General features: G+C 42.9%; 1 protein-coding gene across 1 annotated transcript; it reads left to right on the top strand.

Annotated features, from left to right (window-relative positions):
* The first annotated feature begins 1696 nt into the window (after positions 1 to 1696).
* On the top strand, positions 1697 to 9732 carry LOC139235178 (alpha-internexin-like). The gene is made up of 4 exons (XM_070866398.1): positions 1697 to 2713; positions 2802 to 2926; positions 8313 to 8490; positions 8563 to 9732. Exons 1-4 carry the CDS (start codon positions 1697 to 1699, stop codon positions 9730 to 9732), a joined length of 2490 nt encoding a protein of 829 aa, XP_070722499.1.
* Positions 9733 to 18839: the final 9107 nt, after the last annotated feature.

Here is an 18839-nt window from a genome sequence, read left to right as displayed (position 1 = left end):
TTCTGAGCTGTGGATTCTGTGTACCACCCATCACCATCCTGTAGCTAGTTTGAAGCTGTCCTTTCAGATGCTGTTTCCGAAATCTTTTTTTAATTGATGTGGCCTTGCCTTTTACTGTGTGTTAGATAATCTCCTGTGGCATTGCTCATCAGTAGTCTGAGGTCTGGAATGTGATTGTGGTGCTTAGCTGCTAAGCTGACCTATCCCTTTAAGAACACTGCGCAGATAATGCCCATGAGGAAATGGTCTAAATAAATGGTCTAGATTAATCCCTGGCATGAGAGGGTTGTCCTATGAGGCTAGATTGAGCCTATAATCTCTGGAGTTCAGAAGAATGAGAGGTGATCTCATTGAAACATATTAGATTCTGAGGAGGATTGACAGGGTAGATGCTGAGAGGTTGTTTCCCCCTGGCTGGAGTGTCTAGAACTAGGGGGCACAGTCTCAGGATAAGGGCGCCCATTTAAGACCGAGATGAGGAGGCATTTCTTCACTCGGGGTCGTGAATCTTTGGAATTCTCTACCCCAGAGGGCTGTGGATGCTGAGTCGTTGAGTATATTCAAGGCTGAGATCGCTAGATTTTTGCACATTAAGGGAATTGAGTGATACGGGGGTCGGATGGAAAAGTGACGTTGAGGTAAAAGATCAGCCATGATCTCAGTGAATGGCGGAGCAGGCTCCAGGGGCCAAATGATGCTCCAAATTCTTATGTTCTGAGGTCAGTCAGAGTTTAATTACTGTTTGGTGAAGAAGTTTGAAGATTATAATTAGCATATCAATTCCTACCTCCAGATCAGGGGGGGAAGCAGCATGCCTTTCCTTCTTTATATAAAAAAATATTTGGGGCTTTGGAGTGTGAAGTTTGACAGATGTTCTCAAAAATTGATTTTTCTATAGATTTTTTTTCCGTTACTGAATTAAATTTGTGCAAAACAAAAAGAGTCCCGGACGAGGAACTCACCTCTTCCATGACATCAATAAATACCCTCTGGAGCTAATCCCCCGGGGAAGCCCGGAATGAATCTGCGTTCCAATTTCCGAGCCCCGCTTTTGGAGGGAAGTGTGAGACATTTGCCCTGTTCAATATGACTCACCCTGGGACCTGAGCAAAGTGCCATTCAAATCTGCACCCGTCCATTCTCTGTAACACCTCGGCTTGCAAGCACCCATGGACATGTCCTGGCAAAAGTCATCAAGTGGTATGGGGAAAAATGGGAATATGGTGTTGAGATAGAGGATCAGCCATAATCATATTGAATGGCGGTGCAGACTCGAAGGGCCGAATGGTCTAATACTTCTATGTTCTATTTTCTATGTTTCCGTGGCACTGCACAGGTTAATTCACAGTGCGATTCGCTAACAACACGACCATTAGATTTATGCAGGAGTGGTAAAAGAGAAACCCCATTCGAAAAATCATTTTGCATTGTAATTACTATGAGAATTTATTTTTTTTAAATGAAGGGCATCGTTCGATTCTTTCAGCTGGTATAGCATTAGAGAAACCGTGTATCAGAGTGCTCACATACAATGTGCATTGCCATTTTAAATGCAAAGCATAAAAAGAGTGCAAGCTTCACAAATTTCCTTTAAGTAATCAAAGATCGAATTAGCAGCGTCAGCATTGCTCTCCCAATAAAAGGTTCAGCGAAAGATGTGGTTCGGCACTGTTACAGCCAGTCCTGCGGCAGCAAGATGAGTTACAGCTGGGATATTCTAGACGCCTTTCCAGCGAGAAAGCTGCACCCGGACTCCTCCAGGAACCTGCCCCGAGACATGGCCTTCGGCACCCAGAGCTGGTCCAGGGGAACCGCCTCGTCCCTCAAGCACAGCGCCCGAGGGTACAGCTCACCAGCCCACAGGCACTCGGACGGTGGGCAGCTCTACCAGACCAGCCTCTTCACTGAAGATCCCAACGTGGTCAGCGCCAACGAGAAGGAGTTGATGCAGGGTCTCAACGACCGCTTCGCCGGTTACATCGACAAGGTCAGGCAGCTGGAGCAGCAGAACAAGGGTCTGGAGGCCGAAATCACAGACCTGAGGGAGAGGCAAACTTCTCAATCCGGCCTTGCAAATATCTATGAGCCAGAAATGACAGAGTTACGAAACCTCATCCAAGAAATTGAGAACCAGAAGATGCAGATTCACCTGGACCGTGAGCACCTGGAGGAAGATCTCCAACGACTGAAGGGGAAATATGAGGAAGAAGTACAAATTCGACACGACACCGAAGCAAGTATTCAAGCCTACAAGAAGCACAGCGACAACGCCAACTTGATTAAGTTGGAGCTAGAAAGGAAAGCACAGTCGCTCATGGAGGAAATCGTGTTCCTGAAGACCAACCACGAGGAAGAGGTGGCTGATCTGTTCGCCCAGATCCAAGCCTCGCAGGTCAGTGTTGGACTGAAAGATTTCACCAAGCCCGACCTGACGGGAGCCCTGAGGGAGATCCGAGCCCAAATGGAAGGATACACCAATGGCAACATGCAGCATGCTGAGGAATGGTTCACATCCAGAATAGCCAAAATCAACGATGCAGCAGAAGTCAACAGAGAAGCTCTACAGAGCACAAGGCAGGAGATCAACGAGTACAATCGGCAACTACAGTCCAAGAATATAGAGCTGGAGACAATAAGAGGGAGGAAGGAGTCTTTGGAGAAACAGATGAATGTTGTTGAAGACAGACACCATGGAGATTTAATCCAATACCAGGTGAGAATTCCTGCACTATAACATGAAATTGTTTGATTCTATTTCCATTCCCTCCATTAAAATAGAGCATTTGCTATTTGTTTTACAGGATGCCATTCATCAATTAGAAACCGAGCTTAGAAGTACAAAACAGGAAATGAATCTTCACCTGAGGGAATATCAAGATCTGCTGAATGTCAAAATGGCTTTAGATGTGGAGATCGCCTCCTACAGGTAGGATAAGTGGATACTTGTGCTGGTGCTAGTTGCAGAGAGAAGAGTGAGCTAATACTTGCAATGTATCAATTATCAAAAGGGGGGTGAGCATAATTGCAGTGGGAAGGATTGAAAGCGAACTGTGATATACCCTGAACCTGCAAAGGGGTTAAATTATGTGCAAAGAGTTCTTGCTTGCTGTAGTTATGCAATACTCCTGAATATGAGTGCCATAGGAGAGTCACTGAAACCTTGATTACAATCACCTCCACCATAGCAGGACTAATTCATGCTATTAACTCCAACTACTCAACAGAGGAAGGAGAATGTTGTTCTTTTGAGTTGATCTGATACTTAAAAAAAACCCATTGAGAGCAAAATTAATCTGCCTTGTGCCGTTGCACATAAACTAATGAGCGTTAGAGTAGAGTTTGCTTGATGGCTCCTGCACAAGGATGACACGCGAATCTGTTACATGTTAATCTGTCGGTTTTAGTGTCCCCTTTAATCAAAGGGCACTTGATTATTGGTTCAACAAAATAGTTGTGATATTCGTGTTTTGGATAGATGGCCATGTAACATGCTGACCCTACAGGCTGAAACATACCAAATAATTTGGCAGAGTTCTGTTATTCGCAACTGTACCAATTCCAAATTAAGATCTGTTGACCCTCAAAATTTCTCGGCTCATGAAGCCAAAAGTGGTCTGCCGCGCTGACCCCAGCAGAGCTTGCGAGGTCAGTGGGAGGGCACCTCGTTTCCAAGGGGCTGGTGGGCACAATCGCTACTTTGGGTGCACCTCTTTTGCCTGCTCATGACTGCCAGAAACTCCGGCACCTCACCCTGTGGGTACACATCATTTCCCCCCCCACCCCCCGATAACCCTGGCCACGACCTCCTCAACCCTGTTGGTAAAGTGGCCAATCTGCCACTAAAAATGTCTTGTAAAAGGCACATGCGCCCGTGTGGAGCTCAATACTGGACTCCACTGTTCGGCCGGGGGATCCAGAATGAGCTGAAGTAGCAGGGTCTCTTGGGGTAATGTGTCACCGCCTCTGGCCACTGGCCCGGGATGAATAGAAATTCTCCCATTGGATAGCGATCAGGAAACTGGCAGAAATAGCGGAGACCTGGATCCATTATGTCCCCACCGGTCTCCCACCAAAGTTACTTCAGGAGACCAACAACACCCCTCCCTACACCCCCTCCCCCCAGTCCCGCAAGGAATAACTCTATTTTTTCCCAATTTGAGCCAAAGAAAAAAGTGCAAGAAAGGGTTAAAGTTGCAGTATTCCCAATCACCATCTTATTTTGCACTTTACGGAGCACACACATAATCGTGATGGGCAATCAATAAATTAACTCCCTGTCAAATGATGCCGCAACCGCTGCAAGAATAATTAATCTTGGAGCGCCGCAGTAGAACTGCACCAGAGTAAAAGGGTCAATAATACTGGGGAGCTTAGCTTAGTTTAGCTGTTTAGTTTAGTGAGCCTATAAATAAGGAAGATACCCAGTGGTTCTGTCGCCTTTACAAATGTCATCCAATATTTTATACAAAATTAGAAATCTGCAGATAATTATTGTTTTTTGCAAATCTTATACAATCTATATGATGCATGTTGAAATCCACAGATCACAACTGCTACTTAAACTGAGTGCGAGACCAATGGTTCAAAAAGGAAGAGATTTCAAATGAAATATACAGTAAGGGTGGGTCTGATGCAGTCCCACTGATTCTTCAAGTACAGTGTGTGGATGGGCTAAAGGATCCAATGCTGAATTATCACAACTAAATGAAAGCTCCACAATCTGTCCAACTTCCTTAGATTGCACAGAACGATTGAGTGCAATTTCTCTGACAGACACGGAAACAAAACAGAAGTGGTATTCACACCTCTGTTGTTTCACTGTGTTGATGGCAAAGTGATTCTCTATCATTTTGAACTAAACCATCATTTTCAAAATTCCAGCAAAAAAATAACACACACATTTATATTCTGATGATATTGTTGGTAAAATTACACCTAGATCCACAGCCACCTTTCCTCAGCTCCATTCCTGGCCTGTGTTGGATCCGTAGATTTCCGTTGGACAATAATGGGTTTCTACAATTGGCCTCAGTACCCCTAGGCTAAGGCAGGGAAAACAAACATCAAGCAGGGTTCCCACTACCAAGGTGGAGAGACTGGAGAAGCTGGGGTTATTCCCCTTAGAGCAGAGGAGGCCAAAAGGAGATTTGATCGAGGTGTTTATAATGATGAAGGGTTTAGATAGAGTAAATAAAGATAAACTGTTTCCAGTGGCTGAGGGGTCGATAACCAGAGGGCACAGATTTAAGGTGATTGGCAAAGGAACCAGAGGTGACATGAGGAGAAACTTTTTTAAGCAACAAGTGGTTAGGATCTGGATGCACTAACGGAGGGTGGTGGATACAGATTCAATAGTAGCCTTCAAAAGGGAATTGGATAAATATTCAAAGGGAAAATATTTGAGTTTGAACGAAAAAATTGCGGGGATAAGACTAACTGGATTGCTCTTTGAAAGAGCTAGCACAGACCCAATGGGCCAAATGGCCTCCCTCTGTGCTGCAGTATTCTATGATTCAATAATCACAATACAGTAACATCTGCTGGAAAATAGACCTGGGGACTTTAAATCTTCCTTATTCTAGATTTTACAGCTTCTGTACTTCAAATTACTCTTATAGCCGAGCGTCAGCTCCCGAACACTTTGGGAGCATCTTCACGAGCCTCAGTAACTAGGTAATCTTTAGTAGTGCGTCCGGGATAATAAACAGGAAAAAAACCCTTGCTGATAAATATTTTAACTACTAGACTGATCCTATGCCACCACAGGATTCTTTATCCCATGTGCAATAAGTAGCAGGGCATCACAGTATCAAACTTCATTTTACGATTAAACTAGCAAACAAATTTAATGAACAAAAGATGATCAAATAAATAAATGACAGCAAAATAACATGTCTATATTTATAATGTTTATGCTATGGATAACAGATTATCCAATCATTATCACATTGCTGTTTGTGGGAGCTTGCTGTTCGCAAATCGGCTGCCGCGTTTTCTACATTACAACAGTGACTACACTCCAAAAAGTACTTCATTGGCTGTAAAGCGCTTTGGAATAAAATCATAGAAATTTACAGCACGGAACGAGGCCATTTCAGCCTATTGTCCGCAGTGGCCGACAAAGAACTATCCAGCCTAATCCCACTTTCCAGCTCTTGGTCCGTAGCCCTGTAGGTTACAGCACTTCAAGTGCACATTCAAGTACTTTTTAAATGTGGGGAGGGTTTCTGCCTTTACCACCCTTTCAGGCAGTGAGTTCCAGACCCCCACCATCCTCTGGGTGAAGAAATTTCCCCTCAAATCCCCACTAAACCTCCTAACAATTACTTTAAATCTATGCCCCCTGGTTGTTGACCCTTCTACTAAGAGCAATAGGTCCTTCCTATCCACTCTATCTAAACCCCTCATAATTTTATACATCTCAATAAGGTCTCCCCTCAGCCTCCTCTGTTCCAAAGAAAACAAACCCAGCCTATCCAGTCTACCCTCATAGCTAAAATTCTCCAGTCCAGGCAACATCCTCGTAAACCTTAGATGTCCTGAGGCTATATAAATGCAAGTCTTTCTTTATTTTATTTTGCTCCTTAAAAGGAAAATAAAACTTGCAAACCCTATACTAAATTATTACCCTTTTAAATTTACACTTTAATTGCACAGTGATTCCTTTCATCTTGCATTTTTCAGTATTGCAGGAGCTGACTCCTGGAGATTCTAAGTGACTTCACTCTGCAGTTCTGCACAGCTCTGCTCAACTTAGCATAAGTACTTCCCAACAACTCTGGATCGAATAACCAACGGCCAGATTAAAACCCTAACTGAACACATCGCATATCACGTGTCTGTTTGATTGTCGATTGGGTTTCTCCCCTCCAGCCTAAGGTTTGAAAACCAGTTTGATCTATCCTCGCAATATTTGCATCAATTTAGGCTGGAGGCTTGACTTTAATTGAAGCTGGTTTTTGTCTTTTGTCTATTGCGACTGCATTTAAAGGTACATCCCCCAACCCAAAACCAGACAAAAATACGTTGTCACAAATGGGAACAGGATCAGGTCCAACTGTGACGCTGTTTGTGGTCAAATAGCTTTCTCTCTTAACTGCTCTTGGGTGTGAAAGGATAGCCTGGACGCAGCATATAGACGGAAATCAGGCATAGAGGATTACACACTCAAATGCAGCTTGATAAATCTTCTTTTCATTTATCTAAAGTAGGGAGAGGGTGAAATAAAACAAAATTGACTTTTTATGTTGGTCAGAGCCAGGGTCAAAGTTTCTGATCCAGGATTTCAGTCTAATCTACTTAAAACAATGGTTCACAAACTAAATGTGTGATGATTCGAAATATAATTGGCAAAATACAAGATACGTAAATACCATTGATTTCTAGTTGATACCACTCTACGATGTAACAATGCTATAAGAGCCACTTGTGTATGAAACTTATTTGTTCTGAAATGGAAGCTGTTTTGTTTGTCATCCTTATAGGAAATGCAGCATTCATTCAATAACGTAGTTCAGGGGGACTGGGTAATGCATTGAGTTAGCACACTGTGCTGTCACCTCTGGGAACCAGGTTCATAGTCATCCTAGATTGATGGGAATAAAGTTCCTCTCTCCATTGGCTGCAAGGGTTCTGTGCAGAATGAGTGCACCATCTAAACCAAGAAGAGTATGGCCATGTAACATGAAATCAGCCAAATAATTTGTAGTCTCACTTACAGAAACCTGAAGAATGGCTAGTTTGGGAACCACAAAAAAAAATACTCTTCTGAAGGGAGAATAGAGGAAGATTTATTCTGTGGCTGGCCAAACAAAGGCAATGCTTGATGCCAACACAACATTGGAGAAAGTGTCCCATTCCCCAGCATTCACATCTTGTATCTCAATGAACACGAGATCCATTTACCATAATTAAAACACACACGTTTAATCAGAATATACACGGCAATAGTTTTTCTTTTTAATAAGAAATCTTCAGAACAAGTTCAGCCAGTTTCTGACTCTGAGACTGCCCGGCCTTATTTCAGTTAGAGCCCTTACAGCTACCAGAAAAGGAGAGCTCCACCCAATAGTGGGATGGATATGAACCCCTACCACAAAGGTGAAAGGATAGCATACTATAACCTCGTGCCATCAGTATCACGAGAAATATCATAATCCAGTTTATTAAAAAGAACAAATAACTCACTCATTCCACCTCAATTTAATATTCTTTAATCTTAATTACAAATCTAATTCATAAGTAAGAGCTTTTATATTCTATGCTGTATATATTTTATCAACGTACTAAAGTTATTTACTTTCTATTTGAAGGAAACTCCTTGAAGGTGAAGAGACAAGATTCGGTGACTTCACTCCTTCATTATTCCCATACAAACCACAGCCTTCAGAACATGCAACTTATGTGTCAACTAAGACAAAAACCACCCCTACAAAGGTTATGCCTCAATATAGGTTTGTAGAAGAAATTATCAGTGCAACAACAAAGGAAGTTGATATGGCAGAGCTAGAAGCTGCTGGCTACAAAATGGTAACTGATCAGGACTCCGATAAAGCGCCTGAGGAAGAGAAACCCAAACAAGATGAGCTAGCAGGAAAAGAGGAGGAAACTGCGGAGGAAGAATCGGCTGAACCAAAAGAAGAGGCTGCAGAGGAAGAGGCAACGGAACCACGAGAGGAAGCTGCAGAGGAAGAGGCAACGGAAGAACAAGAGGCGGCTGCAGAGGAAGAGGCAACGGAACAACAAGAGGCGGCTGCAGAGGAAGAGGCAACGGAACAACAAGAGGCGGCTGCAGAGGAAGAGGCAACGGAACCAAAAGACGAGGGTGAAATGGAAGCGGCTGAAGAACAAAAGGATGAAGAGAAGGAGGATGCTGAACCAAAGGAAGAGGCTGAAGAGGAAAAGGATGAAGAGAAGGAAGCAGCTGAACCACAAGAAACTGAAGAGGAAAAGGCTGCTGAATCAAAAGAAGAGGCAGAAGAGGCAACTGAACCACAAAAGGAGGCTGCAGAACAAAAGGATGAAGAGAAGGACGCAGCCGAAATAAAAGAAACTGAAGAGGGAAAGGATGAAGAGAAGGAGGGTGCCAAAGAAAAAGAAGCTGAAGAAAAGGATGAAGAACAGGAAGAAGAGAAGCAGGTTGCAAAAGAGGTTGAAGAGGAAAAGGATGAAGTGAAGGACGGTGCCAAAGCAAAAGAAACTGAAGAAAAAAAGGAAGAAGAACAGGCTGAAGAGAAGCAGGTTGCTAAATCAAAAGCAGTTGAAGAGGAAAAGGATGAAGAGAAGGAAGCTACTGAAACAAAAGTGACTGAGGAAAAGGATGAAGAGAAGGCAGCAGCTGAAACAAAAGAGGTTGAAGAGGCAAAGGATGAAGAGAAGGCAGCAGCTGAAACAAAAGAGGTTGAAGAGGCAAAGGATGAAGAGAAGGAAGGTGCAAAAGAAACTGAAGAAAAGGATGAAGAGAAGGAAGCAGCCAAAACAAAAGGGACTGAAGAGATAAAGGTTGCTGATCCAAAAGTAGACGAAGAACAAGACAAGGCTAAGATTAAAGAAGAGACTGAAGGGCCACAAGCCACTGAAACAAAAGAAAAGACTGCAGAAACAACGGTGGGAGATGAGACTGACTTGGCAGGCACAACAGAAAAGGGAATCCTAAAAGACCAAGAGACAAAATTAACAAAAGATCAGGAAGATAAACACGAACCAGCTCCTGCAGTGAAAGCTGTGCAGTGAAGAGAGAAAGTGCTTAAACAAGGAAAAGCGGGCAGCAGCTATCGCCAAATGCCGAATATAAATAAAAGCTGAATGGGACAATGAGACATGCATGTTAATGGACATGAGGTGCAGCACTTCAGCAACCTGAGAGATTGCAGAATTGAAGTATCTATTTATACAATAGAAAAAAATGAGATATTCTCAGGGCAATAACTTCAGTCAATTGGTTGCTGCATGAATAATTACACTGTTAAATACTGAGGCATAAACAAGCAGAATGTGTTTGACTGTGAGGAATGTTTCCTGAGGTGCAATGTATATAAATATGTACTAATAAAAGAAACTTCAATCAGATATTTTGAATCATTGATTAGGAGAGACATTAATATGTTTGGAAAACAAGTATACCTTTTGTCAAAAGAGCAACCAAGACTTGCATTTACATAGTGCCTTTAGTGTGGAGCTAAAGGAGGGCAGAGATAGCGGAGCAAGTAAATACAATGACCCAGCCCATCATTCTTGACAGAAAATGAGGTGGAAGTGTGATGGTATCAGAAGTGCGAAGGCGAGGTGCCCACTTTGCCTCCATAGCAGGTGTGACATCAATTTATGTGCTGTGCCCTCTGGGAGATAGCATGCAGACACCATTTACCCCTTGCAACCCTTTGCCATGCAACAAAATAGAGGGCACAATGTTTTTTTCATTCCTGGGATGTGGGCATCTCTGGCAAGGATTTATTGCCCATCCCTCGTTGCCCTTGAGGAAGGTGGTAGTGAGCCACTTTCTTGAACCACTGCAGTCTGTGTGATGAAGGTACTCCCACAGTGACTTTGTTGTAGCACGCTGGGTTTTGAACTCATGTCTCCAGATTAGTAGTCCAGTAACATAATCACTATGCTACCGTTGACTTAAACTGTAGTAGGATTCACTAAAATGGGGCATGTAACAGTTCAATACTGAGCTCATAATGTACATTGCCAGCAGAAACACGACACCAGCTAAAGTGCTGGCCTCAGCAGGGAGGTGGTCAGGATACAACTAAGCTGTTTGGGCTGCTCATGTAGTTGCTGACACCACACTTGCTCCTCCCTTCAGGGAGCACTTAAACAGGACCATAGGCTGTCGAGTGGGGCCAGAACACCTAATAGGGTCACCAAGGGTGTAGGGCTTAGTACACTTTCGCAATGTAAACAGCACTAAATAATTCTGATCTTTTTGATTCTCCCTTGTATGGAGAGTGTTTGTTGGTTAGGGCTGGGGAAAGTAGCAAGTGCCAGGAGAGGCTAAACGGGTTAGCTGTAACTTGTAGTGCAGTAATAATTGCCAAGCCATTACAGAAACATGGTTGCAAGGTGATCTGGACTGGGAACTAAATATTCAGGGGTATTTGACAATTCGGAAGGACAGACAGAAAGGAAAAGGAGGTGGTGTAGCACTGTTAATAAAGGATAAGATCAGTGCATTAGTGAGAAATTATATTGGCTCAGAAGATCAAGATGTTGAATCAGTTTGACCGGAGATAAGGAATATTAAGGGGGAAAAGTTGCTGGTGGGTGTAGTCTATAGGCTCCCTAACAGTAGCTACACTGTTGGACAGAGTATAAATCAAGAAATAATGGAGGCTTGTAAAAAAGGAACGGCAATAATCATGTGCGATTTTAACCTTCATATTGATTGGACGAAGCAAATTGGCCAGGGTAGCCTTGAGGAAGAGTTCATAGAGTGTATCTGGGATAGTTTCCTTGAACAGTACGTTGTGGAACCAACCAGGGAGCAGGCTATCTTAGATCTAATACTTTGTAATGAGACAGAATTAATAAATGATCTCCTAGTAAAGGATCCTCTAGGAATGAGTGACCATGACATGGTTGAATTTCAAATTCAGTTGGAGGGTGAGAAAGTTGGATCTCAAACCAGTGTCCTAAGCTTAAATAAAGGAGACTACAAAGGTACGAAGGCAGAGTTTGCTAAAATGGACTGGGAAAGTAGATTAAAGAATGGGACGGTTGATAAGCCGTGGCAGACATTTAAGGAGATATTTCATAACTCGCAACAAAAATATATCCCAATGAGAAGTAAGAGAGCATAACCATCCATGGCTAACTAAGGAAATAAGGGAGGGTATCAAATTAAAAACAAGGGCATACAATGTGGCCAAGACTAGTGGGAGGCCAGAGCATTGGGAAACTTTTAAAAGCCAGCAAAGAACGACTAAAAAAATGAGAGAGGGGGAAGATAGATTATGAAAGTAAATTAGCACAAAATATAAAAACAGAGAGTAAGAGTTCCCACAGGTACATAAAAAGGAAAAGAGTGGCTAAAGTAACTGCTGGTCCCCAAGAGGATGAGACTGGGGAGTTAATAATGGGGAACAGGGAAATGGCAGAAACTTTGAACAAATATTTTGTATCGGTCTTCACGGTAGAAGACTCTAAAAACATCCCAATAGTAGATAATCAAAGGGCTATAGAGAGGGAGGAATTTAATACAATCACTATCACTAAAGAAGTTGTCCTCAGTAAAATAATGGGACTAAAGGTGGACAAGTTCCCTGGACCTGATGGCTTACATCCTAGGGTCTTAAAAGAAGTGGCTGCAAATCATTGGTTTTGATCGACCAAAATTCCCTGGATTCTGGGGCGGCCCCAGCAGATTGGAAAACTACAAATGTAACATCACTATTTAAAAAAGGAGACAGACAAAAAGCAGGAAACTATAGACCAGTTAGCCTAATATCTGTCATTGGGAAAATGCTGGAGTCCATTATTAAGGAAGCAGTAGCAGGACATTTGGAAAAACATAATTCAATTAAGCAGAATCAGCATAGTTTTATGAAAGGGAAATCATGTTTGACAAATTTGCTGGAGTTCTTTGAGGATGTAACAAGCAGGGTGGATAAGGGGGAACCAGTGGATGTGGTGTATTTAGATTTCTAGAAGGCATTCGATAAGGTGCCACATAAAAGGTTACTGCACAAGATAAAAGTTCACGTGGTTGGGGGTAATATATTAGCATGGATAGAGGATTGGCTAACTAACAAAAAACAGAGAGTCAGGATAAATGAGTAATTTTTCGGTTGGCAAACAGTAACTAGTGGGGTGCCATAGGGATCGGTGCTATTTACAATCTGACTTCGATGAAAGCACCGAGTATCATGTAGCCAAGATGATACAAAGATGGGTGGGAAAACAAATTGTGAGGAGGACACAAAAGATCTGCAAAGGGATATAGACAGGCTAAGTGAGTGGGCAGATGGAGTATAATGTGGGAAAATGTGAGGTTATCCACTTTGGCAGAAAAAATAGAGAAGTAAATTATAATTTAAATGGGGAAAGATTGCAAAGTGCTGCAGTACAGAGAGACCTGGGGTCCTTGTGCATGAAACACAAAAAGTCAGTAAGCAGGTACAGCAAGTAATCAGGAAGGCAAATGGAATGTTGACCTTTATTGCAAGGGAGATAGAGTATAAAAGCAGAGAAGTCCTGCTACAACTGCACAGGGTATTGATGAGGTACAGTTTTGGTGTCCGTATCTAAGGAAGGATCATTATCACAGGCAGTCCCTCGAAATCAAGGAAGACTTGCTTCCATTCTAAAAATGAGTTCTTAGGTGACTGAATAGTCCAATACTGGAATTACAGTCTCTGTCACAGGTGGGATAGACAGTCGTTGAAGGAAAGGGTGAGTGGGACTGGTTTGCCGCACGCTCCTTCCACTGCCTGCGCTTGGTTTCTGCATGCTCTCGGCACTCCCGGATGCACTTCCTCCATTTAGGGTGGTCTTTGGCCAGGAACTCCAGGGTGTCGGTGGGGATGTTGCATTTTATCAAGGAGGCTTTTTGAGGGTGTCCTTGAAACGTTTCCTCTGCCCACCTTGAGCACGCTTGCCCTGCAGGAGTTCCGAGTAGAGCACTTGCGTTGGGAGTCTCATGTCAAGCATGCGAACAATGTGGCCCGCTCAGCGGAGCTGGTCGAGTGTGGTCAGTGCTTCAATGCTGGGGATGTTGGCCTGGTCGAGGACGCTAGAGTTGAAGCGTCTGTCCTCCCAGGGGATTTGCAGGGTTAGGGTTAGGGTTGGTGGTATTTCTCCAGCGATTTGAGTGTCTACTGTATATGGTCCACGTCTCTGAGCCATACAGGAGGGCGGGTATCACTACAGCCCTGTAGACCATGAGCTTGGTGGCAGATTTGAGGACCTGATCTTCGAACACTCTTTTCCTCAGGTGGCCGAAGGCTGCACTGGCGCACTGGAGGTGGTGTTGAATCTTGTCATCGATGTCTGCCCTTATTGATAATAGGCTCCCGAGGAATGAAAAGTGGTCTACGTTGTAAGAACATAAGAATTAGGAACAGGAGTAGGCCATCTAGCCCCTTGAGCCTGCTCCGCCATTCAATAAGATCATGGCTGATCTGGCCGTGGACTCAGCTCCACTTACCCGCCCTCTCCCCGTAACCTTTAATTCCCTTATTGGTTAAAAATCTATCTATCTGTGACTTGAATACATTCAATGAGCTAGCCTCAACTGCTTCCTTGGGCAGAGAATTCCACAGATTCACAACCCTCTGGGAGAAGAAATTCCTTCTCAACTCGGTTTTAAATTGGCTCCTCCGTATTTTGAGGCTGTGCCCCCTAGTTCTAGTCTCCCCTACCAGTGGAAACAACCTCTCTGCCTCTATCTTGTCTATCCCTTTCATGATTTTAAATGTTTCTATAAGATCACCCCTCATCCTTCTGAACTCCAACGAGTAAAGACCCAGTCTACTCAATCTATCATCATAAGGTAACCCCCTCATCTCCGGAATCAGCCGAATGAATCGTCTCTGTACCCCCTCCAAAGCCAGCCAGTATATCCTTCCTTAAGTAAGGTGACCAAAACTGCATGCAGTACTCCAGGTGCGGCCTTACCAATATCCTATACAGTTGCAGCAGGACCTCCCTGCTTTTGTACTCCATCCCTCTCGCAATGAAGGCCAACATTCCATTCGCCTTCCTGATTACCTGCTGCACCTGCAAACTAACTTTTTGGGATTCATGCACAAGGACCCCCAGGTCCCTCTGCATCTCAGCATGTTGTAATTTCTCCCCATTCAAATAATATTTCCTTTTACGGTTTTTTTTTCCCCAAGGTGGATGACCTCATACTTTCCGACATTGTATTCCATCTGCCAAACCTTCGCCCATTCGCTTAACCTATCCAAATCTCTTTGCAGCCTCTCTGTGTCCTCTACACAACCCGCTTTTCCACTAATCTTAGTGTCATCTGCAAATTTTGTTGCACTACACTCTGTCCCCTCTTCCAGGTCATCTATGTATATTGTAAACAGTTGTGGTCCCAGCACCGATCCTGTGGCACACCACTAACCACCGATTCCCAACCCGAAAAAGACCCATTTATCCCGACTCTCTGCTTTCTGTTCGCCAGCCAATTCTCTATCCATGCTAATACATTTCCTCTGACTCCGCGTTCCAGGGCCGCACCGTGGATCTTGATGACTGGGGGTAGTGCTGTGTGGCGGGGTCAGGCTGGTGGAGGACCTTTGTCTTACGGATGTTTAGCGTAAGACCCATGCTTTCATACACCGCAGTGAAGATGTTGACTAATGACTTGGAGTTCATACTCTGAATGTGCACAGATGCATGCGTCGTGCGCACATTGCAGTTCGATAACAGAGGTTGGGACGGTCTTGAATCCGGCCTGGAGGTGCGTGCATTGGAGAAGTTTACTAAGTTGATTCCGGAGATGAGGGGGTTGACTCATGAAGATAGGTTGAGTAGGTTGGGCCTATACACATTGGAATTCAGAAGAATGAGAGGTGATCTTATCGAAAAATACAAGATAATGGGCGGCTCGAAAAGGTGGATACAGAGAGGATATTTCTACTCATCGGGAAACTAAAACTAGGGGACATAGTCTCAGAATAAGGGGCTGCCCATTTAAAACTGAGATGAGGAGGAATTTCTTCTCACAGAGGGTTGTAAATCTGTGGAATTCTCTGCACCAGAGAGCTGTGGAGGCTGGGTCATTGAATATGTTAAGGTGGAGATAGACAGATTTTTGAGCGTTAAGGGAATAAAGGGTTAAGGGGAACGGGCAGGGAAGTGGAGCTGAGTCCATGATCTTATTAAATGGCGGAGCAGGCTCGAGGGGCCAGGTGGCCTACTCCTGTTCCTATTTCTTGTGTTCTATAATTTTTTTTAAATTAGCCCTCAACAGCAACTGAAAATGGTAGCATAGTGGTTATGTTACTGGATAGTAATCTAGAGGCCTGGAGTAATGATCTGTTGAGACATGAGTTCAAATCCCACCACAGCAGCTGGGGAATTTAAATTCAGTTAATTAAATAATGATAATAATAAAAAAAAAACTCCTGGTTCACTAATATCTTTAGGGAAGGCAATCTGCCGTCTTTACCCGGTCTGGCCTACATGTGACTCCAGACCCACAGCAATGTGGTTGATTCAACTGCAGTCTGAAAGGGGAATTCAGTTGTACCAAACCACTATGACAAAGTCACTGTGGGAGTACCTTCATCACGTGATCTGCAGCAGTTCACCACCACCAACTCAGGGGCAATAATTGCCTGTGACGCCCACATGCCATGAATGATTTTTTTTTTAAACTGAGAAAACAGCAAAGTTGTGGACGTCCCATGCAGACCGGCTCTGTTGAGCAGTCATGGCCCGTTTTGTCTGGGTGAGGGGCACACTGGGCTAAGCTTTGCTTAAAGTCATTCAATCCTTCATGGCACCTGCATAAATATTCCAGTTAAATGAGCCTTGCACATGCCCGCAGCACAGTCACCTTGCTTCTCTCAAGATCATGTCTCGGGAACGCAGCAAATTTGGCGCACGACGTCAAAGACTCAATTTCCTGATCTGTGCCTGCAACTAGCGAGGCTCCCCACTGTCGGCAGAGCATCGTAAGACTTACCCTATCGAGTCGAGCCTTCAAAGGCTGGATTTTCACGGGGGTTCTCCCGATCCTCCGCCATAACTTCAACAGAAGATCCACGAAGACCCCAGAGAAATCGCGTTGCCACAGATCTTCCGCTAGTTACAGTGCATGACCAGGAGAGCCCCTGCAGTAATTCATCCCCCAGTATCTTTACAATGCTTCAGTCACTCATGGGTTAAACTGCTTGACCAGAAAGGGGAAGACACGCGCTTGATCATGTTTTTATTTAACTAACTTTTAATTTTGTAAAACTTGAAGAATATATTCATGATAGTGAATGCAATATATTAATGATTTATGCTGATTAAGCCGAACTATCAGCAAATTAGAATAACTACAAAATAAATATTATAAAAATTGCAGAGTATAATTATTTTTGACATTACAATTTACATTTATATATAATGCTTTTCATGTAAAGGAGGCATATGCTAAACAAGCCTGAATGAGGATCTGAATATTAAGATACTTATGGCATAAACTATTGGCTACAATTCAAAAACTGTAAAATCTATCCTTATGAAATATGAGAGTATAACTTATTATGCTAAAATGGATTACATATCAATAAGTTAGGCTAATAAATAAACATTTCTTGCCAATTGGTTTGTTTTGAAACAATATTCTTCATGTTCCAGTGAAATACTAAGTTATACAAACACCCGTGTCTAAGGATGTTAGAAAGATGAACAGAAACACTGCAATGACTCTCTGTACAACAGGCATCATTTCGTGGACCACACAGCGTACACAATCCTATCAAACCTCAAGGAAGGATGTTTCTGAAAATGTGCACTAATTAGTGCATTTGTTAAAATAATGTTGTCAACAGCAGAGAAATAATCATAATAATGCAGAAAAACACAACAATCATTGCTACTATATCCATATCGCTAATCAAGTGCTATAGCCAGATCCTCAATTATATATTTGTTAAATTACCTGATTATAAGTCAATCATTGGTGGTCGTGCATTCAGGAAATCCCTCCCTAAACCTCTCGACCTCTCTTTCCTCCTTTAAGACGCTACTTATAACCTACCTCTTCGACCAAGCTTTTGGTCACCTGCTTAATTTCTCCTTATGTAGCTCGGTGTCAATTTTTTGTCTTACAATTCTCCTGTGAAGCGCCTTGGGACGTTTTACTACGATAAAGGCGCTATATAAATCCAAGTTGTTGTTGTTGATGTAAGCTTGGTTTCATATTGAAAGATGCATTGAAATGGCACAAGATGGTACAATGGACACTTCACAAATATGAACCATAAATAACACAAAAATATATGGTTGTGAAAGATCTTCAATTACTAAAGTCTGTCACATATGTACATGACGATAAGCTAACAGATCAAAATGTGCTGCTCGGTACATGTGTCTGATGTAATTAAAATCAGTCTTTTGGCACAACTCTTTAACTGGTGCTCATAGCAGAATCCACCGAATAATTTAATAGCAAATTAATAGCAAATCAAGCTTTTAAGCTCTGACTGTACTTTGTAATCATATCTCGCAAATACATCTTTCAATCAAAATCTCCATATTACATAAACATCAATTTTCTCCTGAACTCCTCAATCCTTGTTATTATTGAACATGTGGTTGATGATGGTGCTTCACTGTTGAGAGATGTGGGCTGCTGAAATGACTATTCACTATTTCCAGTGTGTAGTGTGAATATTTGCAACCACATGTCAAGAAATAATTGATTAATCAGCAGCTCAATCAGCATGTAACAAGTTCAGTATCTAAGATTGCACCAGACTCGACAATCACTCCCTTCGGTATAGAATTGTTGTCGTTGGGACAGCAACACTATTCGACTTTAATGTGATTATTGCATGTCGGCTAAATGAGCAGTCACATTTCAAGTCATTGACAAGGAAATAGAGAGCATTCCACTCAGCTCAGCCTTAACCCTTTCAGCCTTTCCCTCAGACAACACTAAATAGCAGGAATGTTACTTAGATCAGACGCTCAGGGTCTTTGCAATCTATTCCTGAAATGAATTACCTCTTTATTCCCATTATTCCAGTAGAGTTTTATCCATTTGTTTTATTAGTTATCTGAAAAACAGGAAAGGCTGGAAACCTGCAGCAGGCTAATCACATCTGTGGAGAGGTCAAACAACCAAAATGTCAGGTACACATCTTCATCAGAACTCGCCACAGATG

This window comes from Pristiophorus japonicus, chromosome 22 (assembly GCF_044704955.1).
Source record: "Pristiophorus japonicus isolate sPriJap1 chromosome 22, sPriJap1.hap1, whole genome shotgun sequence".
Lineage (NCBI taxonomy): Eukaryota > Metazoa > Chordata > Chondrichthyes > Pristiophoridae > Pristiophorus > Pristiophorus japonicus.
Note: the sequence above shows the minus strand (reverse complement) of the source record. Positions and strands in the feature narration are given on the sequence as shown.